Source organism: Pelophylax lessonae (assembly GCF_965119305.1).
Source record: "Pelophylax lessonae genome assembly, chromosome: 5".
NCBI lineage: Eukaryota > Metazoa > Chordata > Amphibia > Anura > Ranidae > Pelophylax > Pelophylax lessonae.
Genome location: NC_138772.1, coordinates 448,984,198 through 449,006,247, shown reverse-complemented (window position 1 = coordinate 449,006,247; position 22,050 = coordinate 448,984,198). Strand labels below are relative to the sequence as shown.

Genomic DNA, 22,050 nt, shown 5'->3' with positions numbered 1-22,050 from the left:
AACACAATAAAAATGATTTAAAAAAAAAAAATATATAAAAATAATGCATTACAATTTACCGAAACACATTTGATTTTAAACAATTAAAATGTTCTGGAGATTTTAGTCTACTAAAATATGACTAAAAAACAATTCAGGTGACTCAAATACAACTAAAACTAAAATGACATTTTAGTCAAAAGACTATGACTAAAACTAAATCGAAATCTGATGTCAAAATGAACATTGCTGTTTGAGTACCTGACTTTTTATTCCTAAATAAAGGGTGCACCCCCCCCCCCCCCCACCTTCTTTGTTTTTCATGCACAGTGCTTAAGGATCCCCCAGCCTGAGGTAGGCAGCAAGGCCAAGTGGATTTTAGAAGACTATGACCTTGGTTACATGCAGAGATGCCTGGAATCTAGAGAGAGCTTCCATAAAAGGACTGGTGACATTTAGCACAGAAGTGTTATTGTATTTACTTGATGTATGGAACTATGTATATGGAATGTAGTATTTTTGGCATAGGCCAGGGTCTCCATAGAGGTGTCAAGCTAGACATTGTCATATCTGCAGAGCAATCCCCAGATCCTCAGCTTTGGTCAGATACTGAGAGAAGAATTGTGAATGGAGGCATTTTACAAGTAGGAAAAGGTAGTAATGGGAGCTGGAATGTTTTGAATATGAAACATTTTTGACCACTGCTGAAAGGTTCTTTTTCAGTGTCATCCAATTATAAAGGAATTGGGATACTGGGTATTTTTCCATACTATTCCTTTAAGAACAAAAGTAATTGGAGATGAAGAAGGAGAGAAAGACAAAATAAAATACGAAGGGTAATATACTGTATAAAAGAGTTGAACGTGAAATTCAAGGTGACATTTGAAATATATTCGCATATTGCTAATGTGTTTCAGGGTACATTACAACTTTGCTTAAAGTTTTTTTTCTCCATGCACTGCAAAAGGGTTGTTAAATTTTCATTTTCTTAGCAGCATGTATACACCTTTTGCTTGCTACTGCACTGCTCTATTTGGCTGCTGGAACCAGAGAAAACAAAACCCTGGGTAAGGAGGAGGGAGAGTAAAGCAATGAAACACTCTGGCCTGCTCTTCCACAGGACAAGATTTAAGTCTGCCAAAAAAAAAGAAAGACTAAAAAGAAGGACAGACAGCCATAAAGATTTAGCCAACAGTAAACTCCACAAAATGAGTTCTAGGATCTTAACCACTTAACGTCCACCCCATAGCAGCTTTACTACTACAGGGCAGCTCTCCTGTGCAGAATCCTGTATATAGACGTGATTCTGCACTTTGGCCTGCAGGGGGCGCGCAGGCTCTGATAATTCACAGCAGAAGCTAATTTGCGGTGCCAGGCACTTGATGTCTTCCAGCACCCGCGCATCATCGGCAATATACAGAGAACGGAGTTATGCCTATGTAAACAAGGCACACCTCTCAGTTCTGACGGGGGGGGGGAACGATCCGGTCTTACTTCAAAGCAGGGACAAGAATCCATCTCTTCCCCTAGTGAAAGCAGCACACTGTGCAAAAACACTGGCTATGCACACAGTTAACCCTTTGATCAGACTAAATGCTTAACCCCTTCCCAGCCAATGTCATTAGTACAGTGACAGTGCACATTTTTAGCACTGATCATTGTATTAGGGTCACTGGTTCCCGTAAAGTGTTAAAAGTGTCTGATAGTCTGCCGCAATATCGTACTCCTGCTAAAGGGTTGCTGATCACCGCCATTACTAGTATATAAAAAAAAAAACAAACTCCATAGTTTGTAGATGCTATCACGTTCACGTTAACCAATAAACATACACTTATTGGGATATGATTGGATGCGTTTTATAGCAGAAAGTAAAAAAAAAAATCTTTTATTTTTTTTCAAGCTTCTAGCGCAAAAAATAAAAAATGCAGTGGTGATCAAATACCATGGAAAGAAAGCTCTATTTTGTGGGGGAAAGAAAATGACAAATTGTATTTGGGTACAGTTTTGCACGACCGCGCAATTGTCAGTTAAAGTAACACAGTGCTGTATCCCAAAAAATGGCCTGGTCATGAATTGTGAGGGAAGGTTTGCATATGATTGTAGGAATGTGCAGTGTTAGCTTTCTGTAGCTGTTGAGTTTGAAAAAACAAGAAATATTTACAAGGTGTGTACGTCTTAAAACAATAGGAGCACAAAACAGCAATGAAACATAAGGATAAAGAATGTTATAATGTAATGGCGCCACCTAGTGTACAGCCTATGTGACTGACAAGATGCACAGCTTGATCAAATCACACCAAGAAGTGCTATGAGTGAGTATTACTTTATATCAAGCTGAGCACATAAAAGCTGTGAATAGGCAGGTGTTTATGGTGCTGTGCTCAATGGCATTCATAATCCTTATGAGACAACCTTACAGTCTTCACTGACTTCTAGTCCATTAACTGCTATTACAGTCTTGAGTCTCTTTCACTTGTAGAACTTCAGAACAGGGGAGTTCACAAATGAACAAATTCAATTTGGGATACAGTTGCCAGGATACCACACAATGGAACATGCAGAAAGCAAAGATAATTTCCCAAGGTAATTCATACCACAATTTAGAAGGTTTTAACATTTTGAAAAAAAAAACGAAACAAAGAAAACCCCCCCAAAAAACAAAACTACTACAATGTAATTCATGCAATCAAGTGTCTTACCGGATATATATGAAAAAAAAAATACCACTTGTAAAGATTACCTGTTTTTTCCTGTTTGTCCCAGAAGCAGAAGTTTTTTCATGCCTTGTGGACAATATGTTTTCTTGATTGTCAATATTTTCTTTTTCTGTGTACATAAACATATTCGAACATTAAAGTGCATCCAAACCCAAAAATATAAGGTCCGGTTCACACTTATGCGATGCGGGAAGGCTGCGAGTCCGCAGCCTGTTCCCGCATCGCACACGCACCCCCGGCAGTTCACACTGCCATATGCGATACGCAGGGGGTGTCAATGTAATCTTAACGACACCCCCAGTTTGATCGCATATCGCAGTGCGATCTTGCAGTTCGCACAGGATCGGATCGCACAAGTGTGAACCGCTGTGCGATCCGATCCTGATGCGGCTGCCAAAAAGGGTCCTGTGCGAGTTTGCTGCGGGTGCGAATTTAGCCATACAAAGTGTATGGCTAAACTCGCACCGCACAGCCGATCACATGTAATGAAGGAGCAGTGCGCTCCGACATTACATGCGAACCCCGCACACGCACAAGTGTGAACCGGGGCTCAATGTAATATTTTGCAGCCTACCAGTCTTAAGATGTGGTGACAGTGCGTGTTCCATTTTTCAGCCCCCCTCTATCTAGAGAGAATCAGTGTTGTCACCCTAGAGTGGGGCTGTGGAACACCTCCTCCTCTGTTCACTATAGATTGGGGTGAGGATTTGGAGTCCACAGAAACATCTGGGAACAACTGATAATAGTACAGCATAGGTAAAGAGCACAGATATTTGTCAGCTCACACAATTTCTGGCAGGATCAACAGGTATTTGTTTACCCAGTTTAACAAAAACACATTTAATGATATATTTAGCAGATGAAAAGGGAATGAAGACCAGCACGAGCACCTTGGTAAAGGCTTGGACTGCTGTGAATTGGCCAAAGGGAAGGGCAACAGACTGGTAGTGGTGCATGCACATAATAAACAGCACTGATGAGGTGCAGAAGCATAAGGCCACAGGCAAGTTAAAGAATGTGATGGACAGAAACATCCTGTATAATGGATCCAGGGTCAAGGGCCATGCATTTAATTCTGACAACTAGCGTCTAGCAGATTGCTATGGATGCAACAGCAGGTTGCATGGCGGGACCAGCGAGAGCAAACAAGGCCTTAAAGAGGGCTTCTAGCCTCTTGTCCTCTGGGTCATTATAACAGGACTATGTTCAACATGGACTGGTAAGGTAAGAGATGGCTGTGTCCACAAAAGAGACAAACCATTTTTTAGGCCTCCTTTTCAAAAAGATATTGCTGAGCCGATTCTTTTGGGGGTGTGTGAAAGTCTTTTCAGGATGAGGTTAGTCACTATATAACACAGGCTGTATAAGTGAGTGGGCAGGGAAGGTATTAAGCAGTTTGGGCAGTTTCAGGAAGATCAAGCTAGTGATCTTAGTGGTGGTCTGACCCAGGTTGCTCTAAGACAAGGCAGGAACACACCATACCAATTTCATTTAGGAAATCTCAGTAGAGAATGAATCCTCTAAGCCTGATTCTGTGGAAGCAGAAGGCTCCTCACCTTCAGCCTCTCTCTTACCCATCCCCCCCACTCACCCTCCTTAGGCAGTGCAGTGCCCTTAATGGAAAAGTCAAAAACCGACCCTGGAGGGCAAGCTGAAGAGGCCCCTTTGCTATCCTTGTGATCAACGATCTCAAAGAGGAACAAGATATTACTCAAAGTCAGAATGGTAGCAGAGAAGACAGTGATCACTTTTAATCACAGGTAAAACCCTGCATGCTGGTTGTACCCACATTGATTGATCTATCAACTTAGTACATTCAGCCTGCCCATGCACGGTTCGAATCTCGGCTGAAATTCTAACTGTGTATGGCCTGCCTTAGGTTTATGAGAACCAAGCCCAGACACTGTAGACTAGAGGATGAAAGAACAGTGGAATTATCTAAGTTTAAAGTGGCCTGCACAGCCTCAATTAAAAAAGAAACCGTTTCCTTCTTTTATTGGAGAAACAGCATATGATTTGGTGAATGACATTAGCGTATACAAGTGTACAGCCTTGTAAAGCCATTCACTTTTATGGTAGGCTGTACGCGGTACGCGGCACTTGCCACTCCCCAGGTGCAGGAAATTTACAATGTTGTATAATGCCTATAAATGTCTGTGTCCATGAACCCTAAAAATGGAACACGCACCTTCTGCTGTTTGTTCTTTTACCTTTAAAAGTTTAAAATGTACAGGTTCACTTTAAACTTGTATGATGACCTTTACTTACTTATATTGGGCTTTTGCAAAATCCGCCTGGTAAGGACTGGTTTATCTGGATGCCATGGTGTACGTAGTCCTAAGGAAAATAATTGTCGTTGAGGCCTGTAACAAATCAAAGCTAAAAGTTACATATGTACTGGAATACATTGGCAGCAGCGCTACCCCCCCCCCCCCCCCCCCAAAGAAAAACAAGTATATGTGTTTCTTACCTCTCCGTTGATTTATCTGCTGTCTGCAACTCTTCTTCCATTGGTTTATCAGCCTCTACTTCATAACTAATTAAAAAGGAAAAAGTAAACCTATTTACAAAATGTTAGTACATAAAGAGTACCTAAAGATAAAAAACTTTTTTTCTTTAGTCTCAGTTAGGGAGATCCACCCTCTCTATTTGACCTGGTAAGCGTTAATAACAAAAGTGAAAGTAAAAGAAAATTCCAAATTTTAAAGTGGTAATAAACTCTAGTATTATTAAATAAACTAGCCGCACTTGGTCACATCCAGGATACAATAAATTATAAAATGACGAAGGCTGCCAGTACATAAATTCAGATAAAAAAATGTAAAATACTAAGTACAGTGCCAACATAAATAAACACAATTGTTGTAAATTTCAGTCTGATGGACTGAAAATAAAGGAACCAGTCCAGTGGAATCACTCCAAAACAGGCAGGTCTCCAATACTCAGACAACACAGTGCAGCAGGTGACAACTTTGATAGACCATATACCTCCTCTTCTACCACTTCCACCAATGTCTCCTCACTACGATATGGTCTATCAAAGTTGTCACCTGCTGCACTGTGTTGTCTGAGTATTGGAGACCTGCCTGTTGTGGAGTGATTCCACTGGACTGGTTCCTTTATCCCAGAGGACCCCATTGATATCTTCACTACACGCTCATTTGACCCACCCTAACCGGGGGTCATGAGGTTCCGGTAAGCAGACACCCCTTCTATCCGGTGCACGCGGAGTTCATTTTTCCAGCTATATTGATCTTCTCTGGTGTTGGACCTTAATCTTCCATCTTGGATTTTTATCACCTGCATTTGTTGGACTTTCCATCAGACTGAAATTCCCAGCAATTGTGTTTGTTGGCGCTGTACTTTGTATTTTACATTTAATAAACTCTAGTAACAGAAGAAAAAATAAATAAAATCTTCCTCCTGCAAGGCAATATCATAATGTGATAGTTTGCTAGTATGTACCACATACTAGTACATTCTGAGAGACTTGCCTTGAAATGAAACCCTCCAGCACTGACACCGCTGCAGAGGCTTCCATCTTCACCCGGTCTTCCTTCTGGGTTCTCGGGCTGCCGCAGCTTGAATGGCAGATCTGCAATGACGTCACTCCCATGCATGCGCCCGGGAGTCTGGGGCATGGCACACAGCTCTGAAGGAATGGCATGGGTATGTCGTTGTGCGCCGGTGAAATCATTGGCTGCAGCTCACCAGAATATCTCCTAAACGGATCTCCAAATATTTCCTTTGAGTTTATTGTCTGTAAACTCATACAGTGCCTTGAAAAAGTATTCATACCCCTTAAAATATTCCACATTTTGTAATGTTACAGCCAAAAATGTAAATATTATTTATGTGATAGACCAACACAAAGTGGCACAGAATTGTAAAGCGGAAGGAAAATGATAAATGGTTTTCAACATTTTGCTACAAATAAATATCTGAAAAGTGTGGCATGCATTTGTATTGAGCTCCCCTAAATCAATACTTTGTAGAACTACCTTTTGCGGCAATTGCAGCTGCAAGTCTTTTTGGGATGTCTCTACCAGCTTTGCACATCTAGGGAGTGAAATTTTTGCCCATTCTTATTTGCAAAATAGCTCAAGCTCTGTCAGAATGGATGGAGAGCATCTGTGAACAGCGATTTTCAAGTCTTGCCACAGATTCTCAATTGGATTTAGGTCTGGACTTTGACTGGCCCATTCTAACAAATTAATATGCTTTGATCTAAACTAATCCACTGTAGCCCTGGCTGAATGTTAAGGGTTGTTATCCTGCTGGAAGGTGAACCTCCGCCCCACACTCAAGTCTTTTGCAGACTCTAACAGTTTTTTTTTTTCTAAAATTGCCCTTTATTTTGCTCCATCCATCTTCCCATCAACTCTGACCAGCTTCTCTGTCCCTGCTGAAGAAAAGGGTGATGTGTAGTATCAGTTTGTCCGCCACACGTAGCGTTTTGCTTTTAGGCCAAAAAAGATTCAATTTTGGTCTCATCTGACCAGAGCACCTTCTTCCACACGTTTGCGGTGTTCCAACTGGTATGCAGTTGTGCCATATTCTTTACATTTTCAGACGGATTGAACAGTGCTCCATGTGATGTTCAAAGCTTGGGATATTTTTTTTATAACCTAACCCTGCTTTAAACTTCTCCACAACGTTATCCCTGACCTGCCAGGTGTGTTCCTTGGCCTTCATGATGCTGTATGTTCACTAAAGATCTCTAACAAATCAAGGGCTTCACAGAACAGCTGTATTTATACTGAGATTCAATTAACACAGACATTTACTAATTAGGTGACTTCTGAAGGCAATTGGTTCCACTAGATTTTAGTTAGGGGTATCAGAGTAAAAGGGGGCTGAATACAAATGCACGTCACACTTTTCAGATATTAGGAAAACATTTTAAAACCCATTTATCATCTTCCTTCCATTTTACAATTATGTGCCCATTTGTGTTGGTCTATCACATAAAATCCCAAGAAAATACATTTACATTTTTTTTGTATCATGACAAAATTTGGAAAGTTTCAAGGGGTATGAACACTTTTTAGGGCACTGTATTGGTGTAAACTCCTGAAAATGTCTATAATGTGCACATTATAGACACATAGGCTAACATGGAGGGGAGTTACCAGGCAGTGAAAAGTAAAAGCTCAAAACAGCTAAAACGCCTGTAGGAGGAGCTTCATTGAGCTGAGGTGTGCATGAGGCCTAATAAAAGTGACAGCTTTGCTTTTAAGGAACTCCTAAGGTACCTAAGATACCGTCTGTTTCTCTCTCAACATATCAAATAGGCATAAAAGAAAAAAGAACAAACTTACTCTTGTAAATCAGCACTGTCCTTCTGTTGATGCATGTATTCACATTCACTGGAAGAATCTTTGTCTCTCATCTCCACACTATAAAATTATAATTATATTTATACACTTAAAGCTTAATGTTAGAAGAATACATGAAACACGTAGGATACAATTAAATTCTAGATGGTTTGTTTCTAGATTAAAATTTGTTTCCCCAATTTATTTTCCTGGAGACAAAGTAATGTGACAAATGTTGCCTTCTATAAGGAGTAACCACACTTTCAGAATAAAAAGTCATACATCGTGCATGGAGCCTCTTCCGTAATGCACATGTGGCAATGATGCACAGAGCATAATGGTCCAGCTCAATAGGGCATACAGAGGTTCTAATTCTAAGTGTAGTTTCCGTCTAACACTCATTACAATCTCAAAAGTGCTTAGTATAAAAGTAAATGTAAGACACCAGCACTCACTATTGTTTGAACACCAACAATGCAAAACATATGAATCAAATAAATGTGTTCCGCTATCTCTTTAAAGTCTTAACTGTGAAATATCATGTGTGAATAACAACCAGTAATTTACAAAACAAATAAAAAAATAAATAAATCACAGTCATAAAAATACACAAAACCATATACAGTTGTTTAATCTGTGGCATAAAGTTCATAGTTTGACACATCATGTTCCCATGATAATTCTCAAAACACAAGTCACAAGTTTTGAAGCATGGCGTGTTGACACTTCTGGACTAACAAATAAAGGCAAAAACAGGATTTTTGATTCACTTGTTTTCTTGGAGTTCATTGTGGGACATAGGTAGTTATCTACTATTGGGTTATACAGTTGCCTACAGAAGAAATGGACACGGCAAACAAAGTAAAAATCTGCAAACCAAACCAAGGATAACCCCTCTTGCTACTTGCATGCCTCAGTTTATAGCAAACAGGACCAACCACATTATCATTAACATGTGTCCCTCAATGGACAAAGAGAGGATTTTACAGTATTGGGGGGAGGGGATAGACGGAGAGTCGCCGAACCGCTATCTCCCGCTCATTCCCTGACTCAAGATGGCCGCCGCCCTACTTCCAGCCGCGGAGCTATCTTCAGAGCGTCACTTTCACCGTGCCACGGCATGGCTGGTTGGCGTGCTACATATACGGAAACCCCCAGCCTCTGGGGGCCCGGCGTGCGAGCCTTAACGAAAGGGGTGGCGGGCAGCCTCACCAGGACCTCCGGCTGGCTGGAAGAAAAAAAAACCCCGCTAGGCTCTTCATTTACCTAGACTGGTCTCAGCAGAGGTAAGTGAAATAAAACATGCCTTTAGAAGGTACAAGCCCTCCCCCTGCTGCCATCAAAACACAACCTGGTGCAAGACCAGGCAAACTGGGAATCAAGGCTAAGAGAGGGGGAGTCCTGAACTACAGGTCTCACCCCTGGGAATCCCACCTTCCTCACCCCCAAAAAAACTGACGTTGGTGCCTTCACCAGCAGGATACAGGTCGAGGAAGGGGGTGTCCAGGGACGCCTGCCTTGGACAGCGTAGTAAAATAACAAACAGGGGATGAATGTCATCTTCAGCTCATGCCTGCAGGACAGGAAACACAAGAACTGAGGGGCAGCCGGTGGGCGGCCATTTTAGACATATCTGTGCTTGAGTTTCCTGTAGGAGGAGGAGCCTATCTCTCATATGACCGTCCTGGAGGATGACTTGGGAAATCTCTATTTCTATTTTGCCCTTTGAGGGCACAGGAAGTCATCTGTTAGGACGCCCAAAAGCAGGCCAACTAAGGGGTAAATAAACAAACAGGCCAGGAGCCACCTTCTTCTAAAATAAAGTCCAACCAGTAGGAAGGCTCTAAGCCTTTTACTCACCTTACGACATTATAAAAGTGGATATTTCTAATTTTGCTGATATGAAAACATCTTACCTTCTTTATTTTCTTTTCCTTACAATTATTGTTTTTAAACTTCATGGTTGTGTGAGGCACTGTTGATGTAGCTCTGGCCCCACAGATGCATTCTGGAGAGCTACATCACCAGTGCCTTTCACTTCAGATAACGTGCACGGGCACATGTTCCAGGAGGCAGACCGAGAATTCCAGGAAGTAAAGGGCAATGGATTGATCTGCCCTTAGTCAAAAATGGCCACAAGAATGCGCAGGAAAAGAAAAATAAGGAATACAAAGAATAAAAAGCCTGCAATTCTCTATCATCAGCTACTTGTTGATTTCCATTACTAAACATTTGTAAAGGTGCATTTGTGGAAAAATTAAAAAGGTAGGTGAAGTCCCCCTTTAAGAAACAAGGAACTCTGTGCCTAGAGAGGTTGTTGAAGCAGACAACTGCCTTGCCCATGTGAGGTTTGCCAAGGAAGAACCCTGACTAAAAACAACAACAACCTGCACAGGCATCAGTCTGCCTAGAGAACCGAGGATTGAATCCAACAAAGTCAGAATGTTTAAAGGGATAAAGTACATTGGCAGCACCCAAACAAGAAAAGGCAGGAGAGGGAAGTTAGAAAGTTCATCATAACCTGGTGAGATAGATTGCAGGGATCCTGAGGGAGCTGAGGATCAAGCTAGATACTCTCACCAGTAGGCAAAAGGCACCTCTCAGGCAAGCCCCAAGATGGATCCTGCTGGAAAATATTCCTGCTTATCTTTGACTTCAGAGTCACGGGGCTAAGAATGTTCCTGACTTCCGGGATCCAATAAGGAAGGACTTCTATGGAACAAGGGACAAGAGTCTTGTGAGCACAGCAAAGAATATTCGCCTGAGTGGATCCAAAACAGGGAAAAGCACCAGAAGGGCATTCTGCACAAGTCTGAGCATCAGACAAGGAAGAGAGTCCTAACCCCAGATGGACAGTTCCCACAAAGCAATAAGGCATTACCTGTTTTTATCACATACCTGTAGCTGACTAGTTTATTTTGCACACAGACCGCAGAGGGTGACACAGGTACTTCTTCAATGTCTTTCCCCTGCAATACAGGGTCTGAGACCAGGGTGCACAAACCTCTTCTATGTCCAGAAGCTACAAGTTGTAAATCTCTCTTCTGTGTCCACAAGCTACCAGTTGGGAAGAATTAGCCAATAGGAGTTTGCCCTGAAGGGGATCAGTGCAAGAAGAATACAGGAACACTTGGTGTTAAGGCACGATTCTAGCTGTTGGGTCAGAAGAATCCTCAACAGTAAGAACACCCTCTACTGACTTAGCAGTTTTCCTGTTATTGTGTGTCACTGGCAGATCTATGGTGGGTATGGAATTCTGTTTTTCTCTGAATTTCCTTCCAAAGGGGCATATATCAAACAAATGTACAGGTTGGGTCCCAGCCCACTTCAGGAGCCCTAAAAGACCCAAGGCTGGAGACAGCAGGTTGATCCTCCAGATACAGAGCTGTACACACCAGCATCAATAAGTGCTGAATCGGTCTCTTGTATGTCTGAGGTAATCGCAGGAGAGATTTTGGGGATCCAGAATCTGAGTCAGTGATGGTCACTGTGACTAATAGCCCAAGCCCCCTGGCCTCCCCTAGCTTTGGGAAGATGGACTCCACAGGGAAATGCGCAGGTGTGTGCTTAGACCCTCTCCAGTCAACATCTATAAACTGGATGAATTTGGCCACAAAATCTTGTGTGACTACAGAAGAGGCTCCTGATGCCAGGGCAGGTGACTCACATGAACACGCTAAGGGGGACTCCAGGAGGTAAACCCTATAACCATAGGGTAGCATTTGATTCCATACATCAGTAAAACCTCCCTTGAATTGTTCCGAGCGTAAGCTGGGCTATTGTAGTGGGACAGCCCCCTCTGAATTGAGATACATACATGTTGTGACCATGTGGCAGTGACGCAACTAGCTCATGGTAAGGGGCAAGGCATCAGGTTCTCACAAATCCCAAGCAGCTGGTAGCCAAATAGGGTCTGAAGGCAACTGTAGATGGGCAGTAGGCACAGACTGGAAGATGGAGTTCTGAATGGCTCTTTTGCAAAGCAGCAGCAGCAGGGCCATGCTTTCTTGGTGCTAAACTGCAGGAAAGAGAACTTGAAGCGTGTAAGTGCAACATTCCACTTAGAGGATGTTGTCAGTGCTCATTCTCTCAGCATTGACTGCTTCCATGGTAAAACTGTAAGAAAGTTGTAATTTGAAAGGTGCTCAGTGGTGCACATAGCAAGATAGCCATCGGTGCTATGCTCAATCAGCCTACTGAAAGATACAGCACAAGGGCAATGCAAAGCAGCTCTGGACCTGAAAAGAACTCTGCAGCCAACGTGTTATCAGAACTGGAAAGTGTCTGATGCAGAACACTGTGCCCGAGGGTCACTTCCAGGCTATTCCAATATACCAGAGTTCAGGTATGTCACTAAAAGATAGGTTTTGAAAAAGCTGATATGGAATGCTGCTTTGTCGAAACCAGCTCAAACAGCAATGTAGGAAGAATGGGTTAGTAATTTCGAAGAACTGAAGAAAAGCTGTTCATCAACCTAGGACACTAGCAAAAATCAAGGCAGGCTGGGAAGAGGAGGAGTCACCCTGGGCTGGCCTACAGATTTTTTTTTTGCCAGTGTCAAATTCTCCTGTAGACAGCAGTACAACCCAATAGTAGATTGATTCCTGTGTCCCTTAATGGACGAGAAAATTTTTATTCTGGTATGTGTCCCTGCTCGGGAGGTTCACTGTTTTATATGGTCTAGTGCCCATTTTTACAGATAGACAGAAAGTAAGTGGAAATCTTACATTTTAGAGTTGTCATGAGTGCAAGAGGTAACGATAAAGCTTCCAATGGGAACAAATATTTGGGTGAAAACCAGCGCTGCTGATGGTGCATACCACCAAGCCTCCAGTAGGGGGCCCAGGCATACAGGGGGGCCTGCAGCCGCAATTCGAAAACAATGCACTGTGGCTGTGTCTCTCCCTCCAGCAGCTGAAAGCCGCTTTTCCCCCCCTGTCCCTCCCACCAGCTTTCAGCTACTGGAGGGAGAGACACAGACATAGTGCATCATTCTGCAATTGTCCCCCCATTCTGCCTCACCCATCCTTCTCCCTGTGCTGCCCACATCTGATTCCCCTGTGTGCTTGGTTCCCCCTATGTAATTTACCGGCCCCTTCCTTTTCTGAATTGGACACGGTGAGCGATTGGTACCAATCGCTCTGGTTTCCTTTGATAACTGACAATAGTAAACAGTTTACTACACTGTAGCCTCTCCCTTTCATTTATCTTCAGTATAGCTGAGGCTACAGAGAAAGGAACTGAGTATCTGTGTCCTCAATTACTTTCTCTGTCTCAAAGGGTGAGATGTCAGGGGTCTGTTTAGACTTCGGATATTCCATCCAACCCCCCCCCCCCCCACCTCAACAATGTTGTAAAAAAAAAAAAAAAAAATTGTAAAAAAATCATGTAGAAAAGAAGTAAAAATTAATATGTAAAAATATTTTAAAAGTGTGAAATAAAAAAAAAATTACTTTTGTAATTCGTGTGTGTGTGTGTGTGTGTAACACAGGTGGAATGACAGGTGCGTGCAAATACGCCCCCAACAACAAATCTCCCACCCCTGATGAGAGTGATGGGGGGGGGGGGGGTTACCTGTTAGGTAGGCTGAACAGGGATCTGTAATTTCTAATGCCAGCCAACTGTCACTCCCCCCACCTTGGGGAGAACTCTTCTCACTTCCTCCTGCATCTTCAGGACAACTTTGGCTATGCAGTACATACACTTTAGCACTTGTAGTGCAAATTGCCTAGCTAAACAATTTTTTCAAATAAGGTAAGCCCTCAAACTGCTGCTGGCAAATGTAAGAGATTGTACAATCAAAACGGTAATGTGTGTGACAAGATTAACTTATGCATCTATCAAGAGTTAAAAACTATGAAGTTAGTGCTCGCCTACATCACAAAAGGTGAAGTGACCATAACTCTCTGCCATTGAGACTACCATTCAAGTCATTGTGAATTTCACTGCATTAAAATGACAGTAAATATTTAACAAGGTGAATTATATTAAAGTTCAAGAAAGGCTAACATTCTTAAAAATGTTCCCTCCCCTCTCCTAACTATCCTGCCTAACCTGTATAAAAAAGGATGTGTGTACATACTTTTTTTAGTCAGCTCTGGTCTGGCCACATTATCCCACAGCTTTAGCTCCCCTGTGTCAGTGAGCTGCTGCTGCTGCAGGGAAGAGGAGGGAGTGCTGAAAATGGCTAGGCCATGGGAGCCTATGGGTGACATCAATTTTCCTGGATTTCACAGCTAGTGTCAGGTGTCCCCTTACACACAGCTGCATTATCACATGACCGGACCAGAGCGATTTGAAAATAGGTAAGTTCACAGATCTTTATTTAAAGGCAGGATAGATAGAAGGAGGAGGAGAAGAGTGAGAACAATTTTAAGGATAGCTTTATAAGTATTTAGCAATAACGGATGCAGTGGTTCAAAAGCTTGAGAAGAACATGACAACACCACATATTTTATATAAGTAGTCAAGTAAAAAAATATCAGTAACTTTTGTATTTAGAGATAAAATGGTACTTGAAAATTCTGTTATAATGAAGATGTTTTGCAGCTTCCTCAGCTCTAATAAGTCTCAGAAACACACCCCTGCATTTATAGCCACACGAGTAACTCAGTCACTTCAAACCCAGAAATACACCGGGACAAAAGCTTGTACATCCGAAAGACTCAAGAGAAGTAATTTGATATTGAGGAGGAACACAAAAAGGATGCAGGTCAGGATTTCAGGTGATATGAGGTGCACATTTTAAACAGAGAAGACATGTGGTTTGCGAGAGAGCTGTTAGAGGCTTTCTATATCAAACTGGAACAACCAACCCCGGTGTGTGTTTGTGTGTGTGTTTTGGGGGGGGCAACCAACATATCTCTACCTCAGCAGTTTAACAATCTTTTACACCTTCAGCCATGCAAACTCTAAAGGCAAGTGTTGATGGGTTTTGGTTGAATTCATTCCTATACATGCCATTGCATTCCTATACAGGGCTATGGACATTGAGAATCCGCTTGATGCAGGTCAAATGGAAGTCAACTACAGGTTAAATGCACCTCTTGAAAAATTCTAAATAATGTCAGAAGCATCTCAAACTTTGAAATCGAGACAAGCCCATAGCGTGTTGACATAGGCCCTAACACCTGTCCCAAATTTTAGGACACCATCTGAATAGGTTATGCGATTAAAACAGGGTGATTTTACAAACTTTCAAACCTACTGACATCTGCCCTGGCACATTCCAAGATGGTTGGATTCAAGTTACTGAATGGTCTGTGTGACAACAAATGTTCCCAATATTCATTAGAACTGAAGAAGCTAGGATAAGTTTGGGTAAGCAATGAAATGCCTTCAAACTTACAGAACAAATGCAGTTGAAAGTAACTACTACTAGATATATGGTGACCTGAATAGGTGAGAATGGTCACAAACACAGTAGCAGCATCAGTGTTGATCTGAAGTCAAGCCTCAGTAGGAGGTAGAGAAGAGGGGAAGACAGCACTGTCCGACACATACACAGAAAGTTTCAGTTGTTTACACCAACTAAGGCTTAGTATCTAAAATCAGATCACAGAATGCAGCCCTGCTGGCCAAGAGTTATCACACTTTGATTGCTTACTTCTTTAGCAAACATGATAATATGTAAGTGTATACATAAAATATATGAACAAACTAAGAATACCTTTGAGAAGTGGTATGCTCCTGAATTTCATCAGTCCTGGTATCATACTTGCCTTTTACTTTGGCTTCTACCACTTTTGTGGCTGCCTTAAAAAGAAAAGATAAGAGCAATACTTAAAAACATAACTATTAATTATGGTCTTATAAGAAATTTCCCTGTCTGATTATAATAGATGTAATACACTACTTTGTAAACAATGGAAAGTAGGAAAATCAAGGAAAAATACATGACCAGTAGAACATATGGTCTAGATTTTCAACTGCTTTAACTTTTAGTAATTTTGTTTTTTCCAATCCAAAAGCAAGGCTGTATTTTTTAATTTTGATTTTGAGCCAGAATGCAGTTAATAATGGGGATGACCACAACATTTGAGTGTTGAAAGTTTATACAAATGAATAGTCCTAACCAGGGCTCGACAAATCCCAGGCGCCATGTCACATTGGCGACTAGAATTAGCGGCCTTGCGCCTGGGCTACACTGCGGCAAGTGTCTTCTCCGCATGGCAGACATCCCAAATCTCCAGCAAGGTGCGAGAGTCTCCTGCATGCGGGCTACAGTTCCCTGACACACACAAGTGCTGTGCGATATCCCGGCTTGTGGCTGTCAGCTGTCAGATATAAAATGCACTCCGCCTGTGAGAGGAGAGATACAGAAGCATTAGCTCTGCATGCTTCCTCCAGCGCCGCTCCTCACACTTCATTGAGGTCTCTCATAGGAGCCAGCATTTCCCACCAGCAGAACTCACCAGCAGTACTCGCCAGCAGTACCAGTCAGCAGTACCAGTCAGCAGTACCAGTCAGCAGTACCAGTCAGCAGTACCAGCCAGCAGTACCAGCCAGCAGTACCAGCCAGCAGTACGTCACATGTGCTAGGGGTGCAACTAGCCTCCAGCACATGACTGTAAATATCCCAGCATGTGCAGTGTTTCTGACTCCTACCACCATGACCACTTCAAATCACTGAAGTGGTCATGGTGGTTAGAGTGTTCTTTAAAATCTCTTAGAAGAAGTAAACCTCTTTATACTGATTGCATTTCATTTGATCATCCTCTAGTAATGTTAAATTGAGGGGGAGGGGGGCGCAGATTGCCACCTCCCTGAAATTAGTTTTTGGAGGTTGGGATATCTGCCATGTGGCCCGAGCCCGCAGGTGTGCGGACTAAGATGCCGCCCTGGCCGGTAATTGAGGCCGTGGCTTCGAGGCCTGCTGGAGCGAGACGCTTACATTGGGGAACTGGTGCCCTCTTGTGATGGCCGGGGATGCAACAAGTAGTTACTAGCGGCGCTGAGGGTTTTGCTTGCCTGCCCTCGCTGCCCGCCCATCTCTTTCCAAAGAGAAGAGGTTGAAGGTGTTGATCTGGCACCCCGTCCTTACCGGTGAGTGGACAGGGAGCGTGGGGCAGCTGGTTGGCCTTAGTGCCATTTACAACCTCACAAAGATGGAAACAGTTTTTATTTTTTTGATGAAAATTAATTTATTTATTATTTTTCATTCTCTCCCTGTCATGCCACACAGCCGAAGGGCCCTTTCACACAGGCTGTCAGATCAGGTCCACCTGTCAGTTTTTCACCTGACCTGATCGGACCCTTCAGTCTCCTCTATGGAGTGGCGGATGTCAGCTGACAACTGCCACCATCTGATCCTGTCTGCCAAAAACAGACGGATGATGGTCCTATTTTCCATCCATCCGGCGGATCAAATCAGATGGGATCGGATGGAAATGGGCAGGCAGGCCATTTTCATCTGACTACCCCATAGAGGAGAGCAGGACTGTGTTAGTGTTCGCTCTGCAAAGCGGAGCGGACAGGAGCTGTAATCTGCCTGCTCAGCTGGGATTAGCGGAGAAATCCCTGCTGAGCAAACGGATTCCGCTTAGCGGAGGTGCCCGTATGAAAGGGGCCTAAGGTGGCACTTGATCTCCTCTCGTCCCAACCTTGCTGCAATGTCCTTCCCTAGTGAGCTACTGTCCATCACACCATCAAGCCAAGTACACACGGGCCAAATGCCAGGCAACATCAGCCGGTTTAATAAAAACTGGCTGCCATTCGGCCCGTGTGTATGGCAGGTGGTTCAGCATGCGCGGAAAAAAAAACCTGGCGCCTAACTTTTTTAGCTGGCTCCTAGATTCCAAGCAAAGTTGTCAAGCCCTGGTCATAACAGTACAATTTTCTGCCAACTAGGCTGTAATTTAAATGTAGCCATTTATTTTGTTTGCAAAAGGTATGGCCTTGGGTTGAGATACTTTGGCAAACAAAATGGATGGCATTTAAATAACAACCTAGCTCTTGAATTGGCACAAAAAAAAAACAAAAAAACTAAATCTAAGTTATAAAAAAAATGGCCTGTGGAGTAAAATGTGCAAAACCATCCTACTTAAAAATTTTAGGTGAAAATGTTAACCTGCTATATTAAATTTTGGCCTATACCACAGTGCTGGGACCCATGAAGATTATGAGCACACCTGTGTAAAACGCATTCTACATGCATCCATTATTTTCACCATCAATGGCGTATACACGCCCCTTGTATACAGCTGCTGAATGGGGAATGCCTGGCCACAGATGATTGACCCGTACAAGTCACAGCTTCCTTGTTGGCTCGCATACATGGTTTCTGATTCTAGTCTGAACACAACTGAGCTTATGAAACATATGTAAAAATTGGGTTCTGGCGCTGCTCTGTGTGAAATGTACAACTAGTATAGTGTATCATAAACCAAAAAAACTGAAAATATATAAAAGAATATTGGGCAACATCTGCAGAAATCCTGTGCAAAAAATTACAATTATTAATAATTGCTAAATAAAGGTGCCCAAGTGATGTGAATATCCAATTTCACCGTGGGCTAATACAAGGTGATCAGTGTTCAAAGTGAACAGTCCATAAATCTTATGCAGTACCATATTAGTTTGTCCAAATTCTCCATCTCTCCTTGCTGGTCTCCATTCGTGCCCCCCTCCTGGTACTTCAATAACCAGACATCTCTCCCTTTGCAGCCGGGGTATCAATTTATGGACTGTAATTGTAATCTTTTGCACATCATTTCTGCATATGTTGCACAATATTCTTTTATATATTTTCAGTTTTTTGGTTTATGGTACACTACACTAGTTGTACATTGCACACAGAGCAGCGCCAAACCCAATTTTTACATATGTTTCACAACAGGCACAACCTTGGTAGAAGTCTAAAGGGGGGCAGCAGCTCTATGCACACTTAGCACTTTATTACACATTGGTGTTTATCCATAGCGTGGATTATACACATTTTAGACAACTAAGCTTATCACTAGTGTACAGCATTGATATGCAGCTGACACTGGAGGGGGTGCATGTAGACAGGAAGTGGCTCAGAGAGGCCGGAAAAGATCAGCATTACTGAGATGTAAACAAAGAAAAATGGGAGCAGTTTTTAAGAAGAAATAAAACATATCCATTATCAATGTTGCACAGTGCTTTAGCAAGCTACAGATCATCCAGTTTGGGTTTAAATCAATTTTAATACAGCATTACTGACATCCCGCACACATACCTGTATTAAGAACACTGGAGGCCTCCTGGCCAACAAAAGGCTGATGTAGGATTTGATCCTTATCAACATTTTGCTGTATGTAAAGTTCTCAAGGAATTCATGGTATGGATCTTTCTTCCCAATGACCATATCTAACTTCATTCTTAGATACTGAAGCATAAAAGAGATGATTAAAGTGGTTTGCAATATGTGAAACAGTGCATTCGGAAGAAGAAAGACACAATAAGTTGTAATGTTTCTAACTTCACAATACTTAGCAATTTGCTGATATCATTTTCCTCCAAGAGACTCACAAAAGCACAACTCATGTAATAGGAAAGCAGTAATTCTCTGAAGCAAGCCCTAAATACCTGTTCCGGGGCAGTGAAACAGAACTATTTTAGGACTCGTTTACACATGTGGTAGCAACCTGCAGTGGATTACTTTTCAGGTAGGGTTTGCAGGTGGGGAGGCCACCTTACTACATGATTTAACTCCTGAAAGCCCACACCGCAACCCATGCAAAGCATTGCAGACAGTTGCAACACAGCCCCATTTACTCAAATGGGTTGTGTTCGCCGAGTGGTACAGTCTGCTTATTGTAACAGCACGGGGGGGGGGGGGGGGGACAGGGTATGAACAGCTGCGGCATGTCTATACCCCCTATATGGCTGCCTATGCAGCTTGGGGTGGCGGTGGTAAAAATGCAGCTCAACCACTTGTTTTACTGCTCCCCCAAACCGCAAGTGTAAACTAGGCTTACTGAGACACTACACTCAAATCAAGTATGGGGTCTGTAAGGTGGAAAGCCACCCATTTAAGCTCCAGAGCCATTTTAACATTTGAATTATGGGTCTAATAATTCAACAATTTGTTATCACTTATGAAACAAATGATGCATACAGTGGGTATAGAAAATAATCATCCCCCTCCTCCCCCCTTTAAAATAATCACATTTTGTTGCTTAGCAGCCTGAAATGAAGACAGGCACTGTTTTTGTTTTATCTAGCTGTATTTACTAGTGCAACTTATAACATCCAAGTGAAAGCTAGAACACCAACATATCATTAAAAAAATTCAAAAACAGAATCACTGAGTTAGAAAAAGGATCATCTCCTTATGTCAGTATTTTCTTGGACCCCCTTTTGCTTTAGTTACAGCCTTTAGTCTGTTGGGATATGTCTCTACTAACTTTATACATCTAGATTTTTCAGTATTTGCCCAATTTTCTTTGCAGAAGTCCTTAACTTCAGTTAAATTTGATGGTGACCGTTTGTGGACTGCAGTCTTCAAGTCATTCCACAGATTTCAAATAGGGTTTAAGTCTGGGCTCTGACTAAGCCGTGCAAGACATTTGCCTTTTTCTCCTTCAACCACTGTGCTGTCTTTTTTTTTTGCTGTGTGCTTTGGGCCATTGTCATGTTGGAAGGTAAATCTTCTTCTCATTGACAACTTTCTGGCAGGGGGCAGCAGATTTCTCCTCAATAATTCGACTGTATTTTTCCCCATCCACTTTCCTCCTATCCTGAGAAGTGCTCCAGTCCCTGCTGGAGAAAAACACCCCATAACAGGATATTACCACCTCCACGATTTACTGTAGGAATTGTGATATTTGTATGGTGAGCTGTATTGGATTTCTGCCAGACATATCGTTTGGTGTTAAGGTCAAATAATTCAATTTTGTTGTTGTAGCAAAATGTGGTCCAGCAAAATACTGACATAAAGGGCTGATTCTTTTTCCAACTCAGTGATTCTGTTTTTTTTTTCCTGACATGTTGGTGTTATATCTTTCACTTGGATGTTATAAGTTTCACTAGTAAATATAGCTGGATAAAAAAAAAACTGTGTCTGTCTTCTTATCAGGCTGCAAGGCAACAAAATGTGATCATTTTAAAAAGGGGTGTGATTCTTTTCTATACCCACTTTAATTTTGTGACAAACAAGGCTTTGTTTTGCTGCGAGACCACATTTTTTGTAGACTTTATTCTGAGATCATACAAATTCTGTAATTCCAAACTATAGAATATAGATATTTGTTAGGACAATAATTTATCTTAATCTTTCAAATTCTTATATATATATAGCAATTTTTTTGTACAATGTAAAATAGGGATAGGCCGATTATCGACAAGGCCGATATATCGGTGGCACTTTCCCCGATATATCGGTATCGGCCCCCGGAACTGGCCGATATTGCCGATATTTTTGTGACGTCATTCTGCCTTCTTATGCCGCCTCCCTCACCTTGGACAGCCTCGTCTGGAGTCAGGACTAGTCTCGCGGGAGTGCATCACAGCCATACACCCACCCACCCACAGCAGCCCGGTGCCAGCCAGCCACCCACATCCACAGGCCCTGTACCAGCCAGCCACAGGCACTGTACTAGCAAGCCAGCCAGCCACCCACAGGCACTGTACCAGCAAGCCAGCCACAGGCCCTGTACCAGCTAGCCACAGCCCCTGTGCCAGCCAGCCACCCACCACAGGGTTCCAGCCAGCCATAAATTCCAGCAATGTGGATGTTTTTAGTAAAGCTAAGGAAAAAGTTTGGTTCCAAATGTAAGTAGGCCATCTAGTGGCACAGGAGCTAAATGCTAAATGCACAGGGTGCCAGCAAGCCAGCCATTAAGCATTAAACAAAAATTAACATGTTCAGTACCAGATTAGTGTCAAAAATTGTCTTTATTTTTCAAAACTTTAAATGTACAAAATATTGGCCCATATCGGCCGATACCGATATGTTGCGACCAAAATATCGGTATCGGCCCTGAAAAACCATATATATCGGTCTATCCCTAATGTAAAAATAGAGTCGCTTAAAATTTTGGTCCTCATTTACGGCTATTGTGCAGTTCTAA

General features: G+C 42.4%; 1 protein-coding gene across 1 annotated transcript in view; it reads right to left on the bottom strand.

Annotated features, from left to right (window-relative positions):
- TERF1 (telomeric repeat binding factor 1) overlaps nucleotides 1-22,050 on the bottom strand; it is a 46,598-nt gene that overhangs the window by 10,874 nt on the left and 13,674 nt on the right. The window contains exons 5-10 of the mRNA XM_082257290.1: nucleotides 19,215-19,364; nucleotides 15,684-15,769; nucleotides 8,018-8,095; nucleotides 5,167-5,232; nucleotides 4,965-5,059; nucleotides 2,720-2,805 (exon numbers count right to left, since the gene is read on the bottom strand). Of these exons, the coding sequence (XP_082113416.1) occupies nucleotides 2,720-2,805; nucleotides 4,965-5,059; nucleotides 5,167-5,232; nucleotides 8,018-8,095; nucleotides 15,684-15,769; nucleotides 19,215-19,364 (561 nt within the window). The remainder of the gene's footprint in view (nucleotides 1-2,719; nucleotides 2,806-4,964; nucleotides 5,060-5,166; nucleotides 5,233-8,017; nucleotides 8,096-15,683; nucleotides 15,770-19,214; nucleotides 19,365-22,050) is intronic.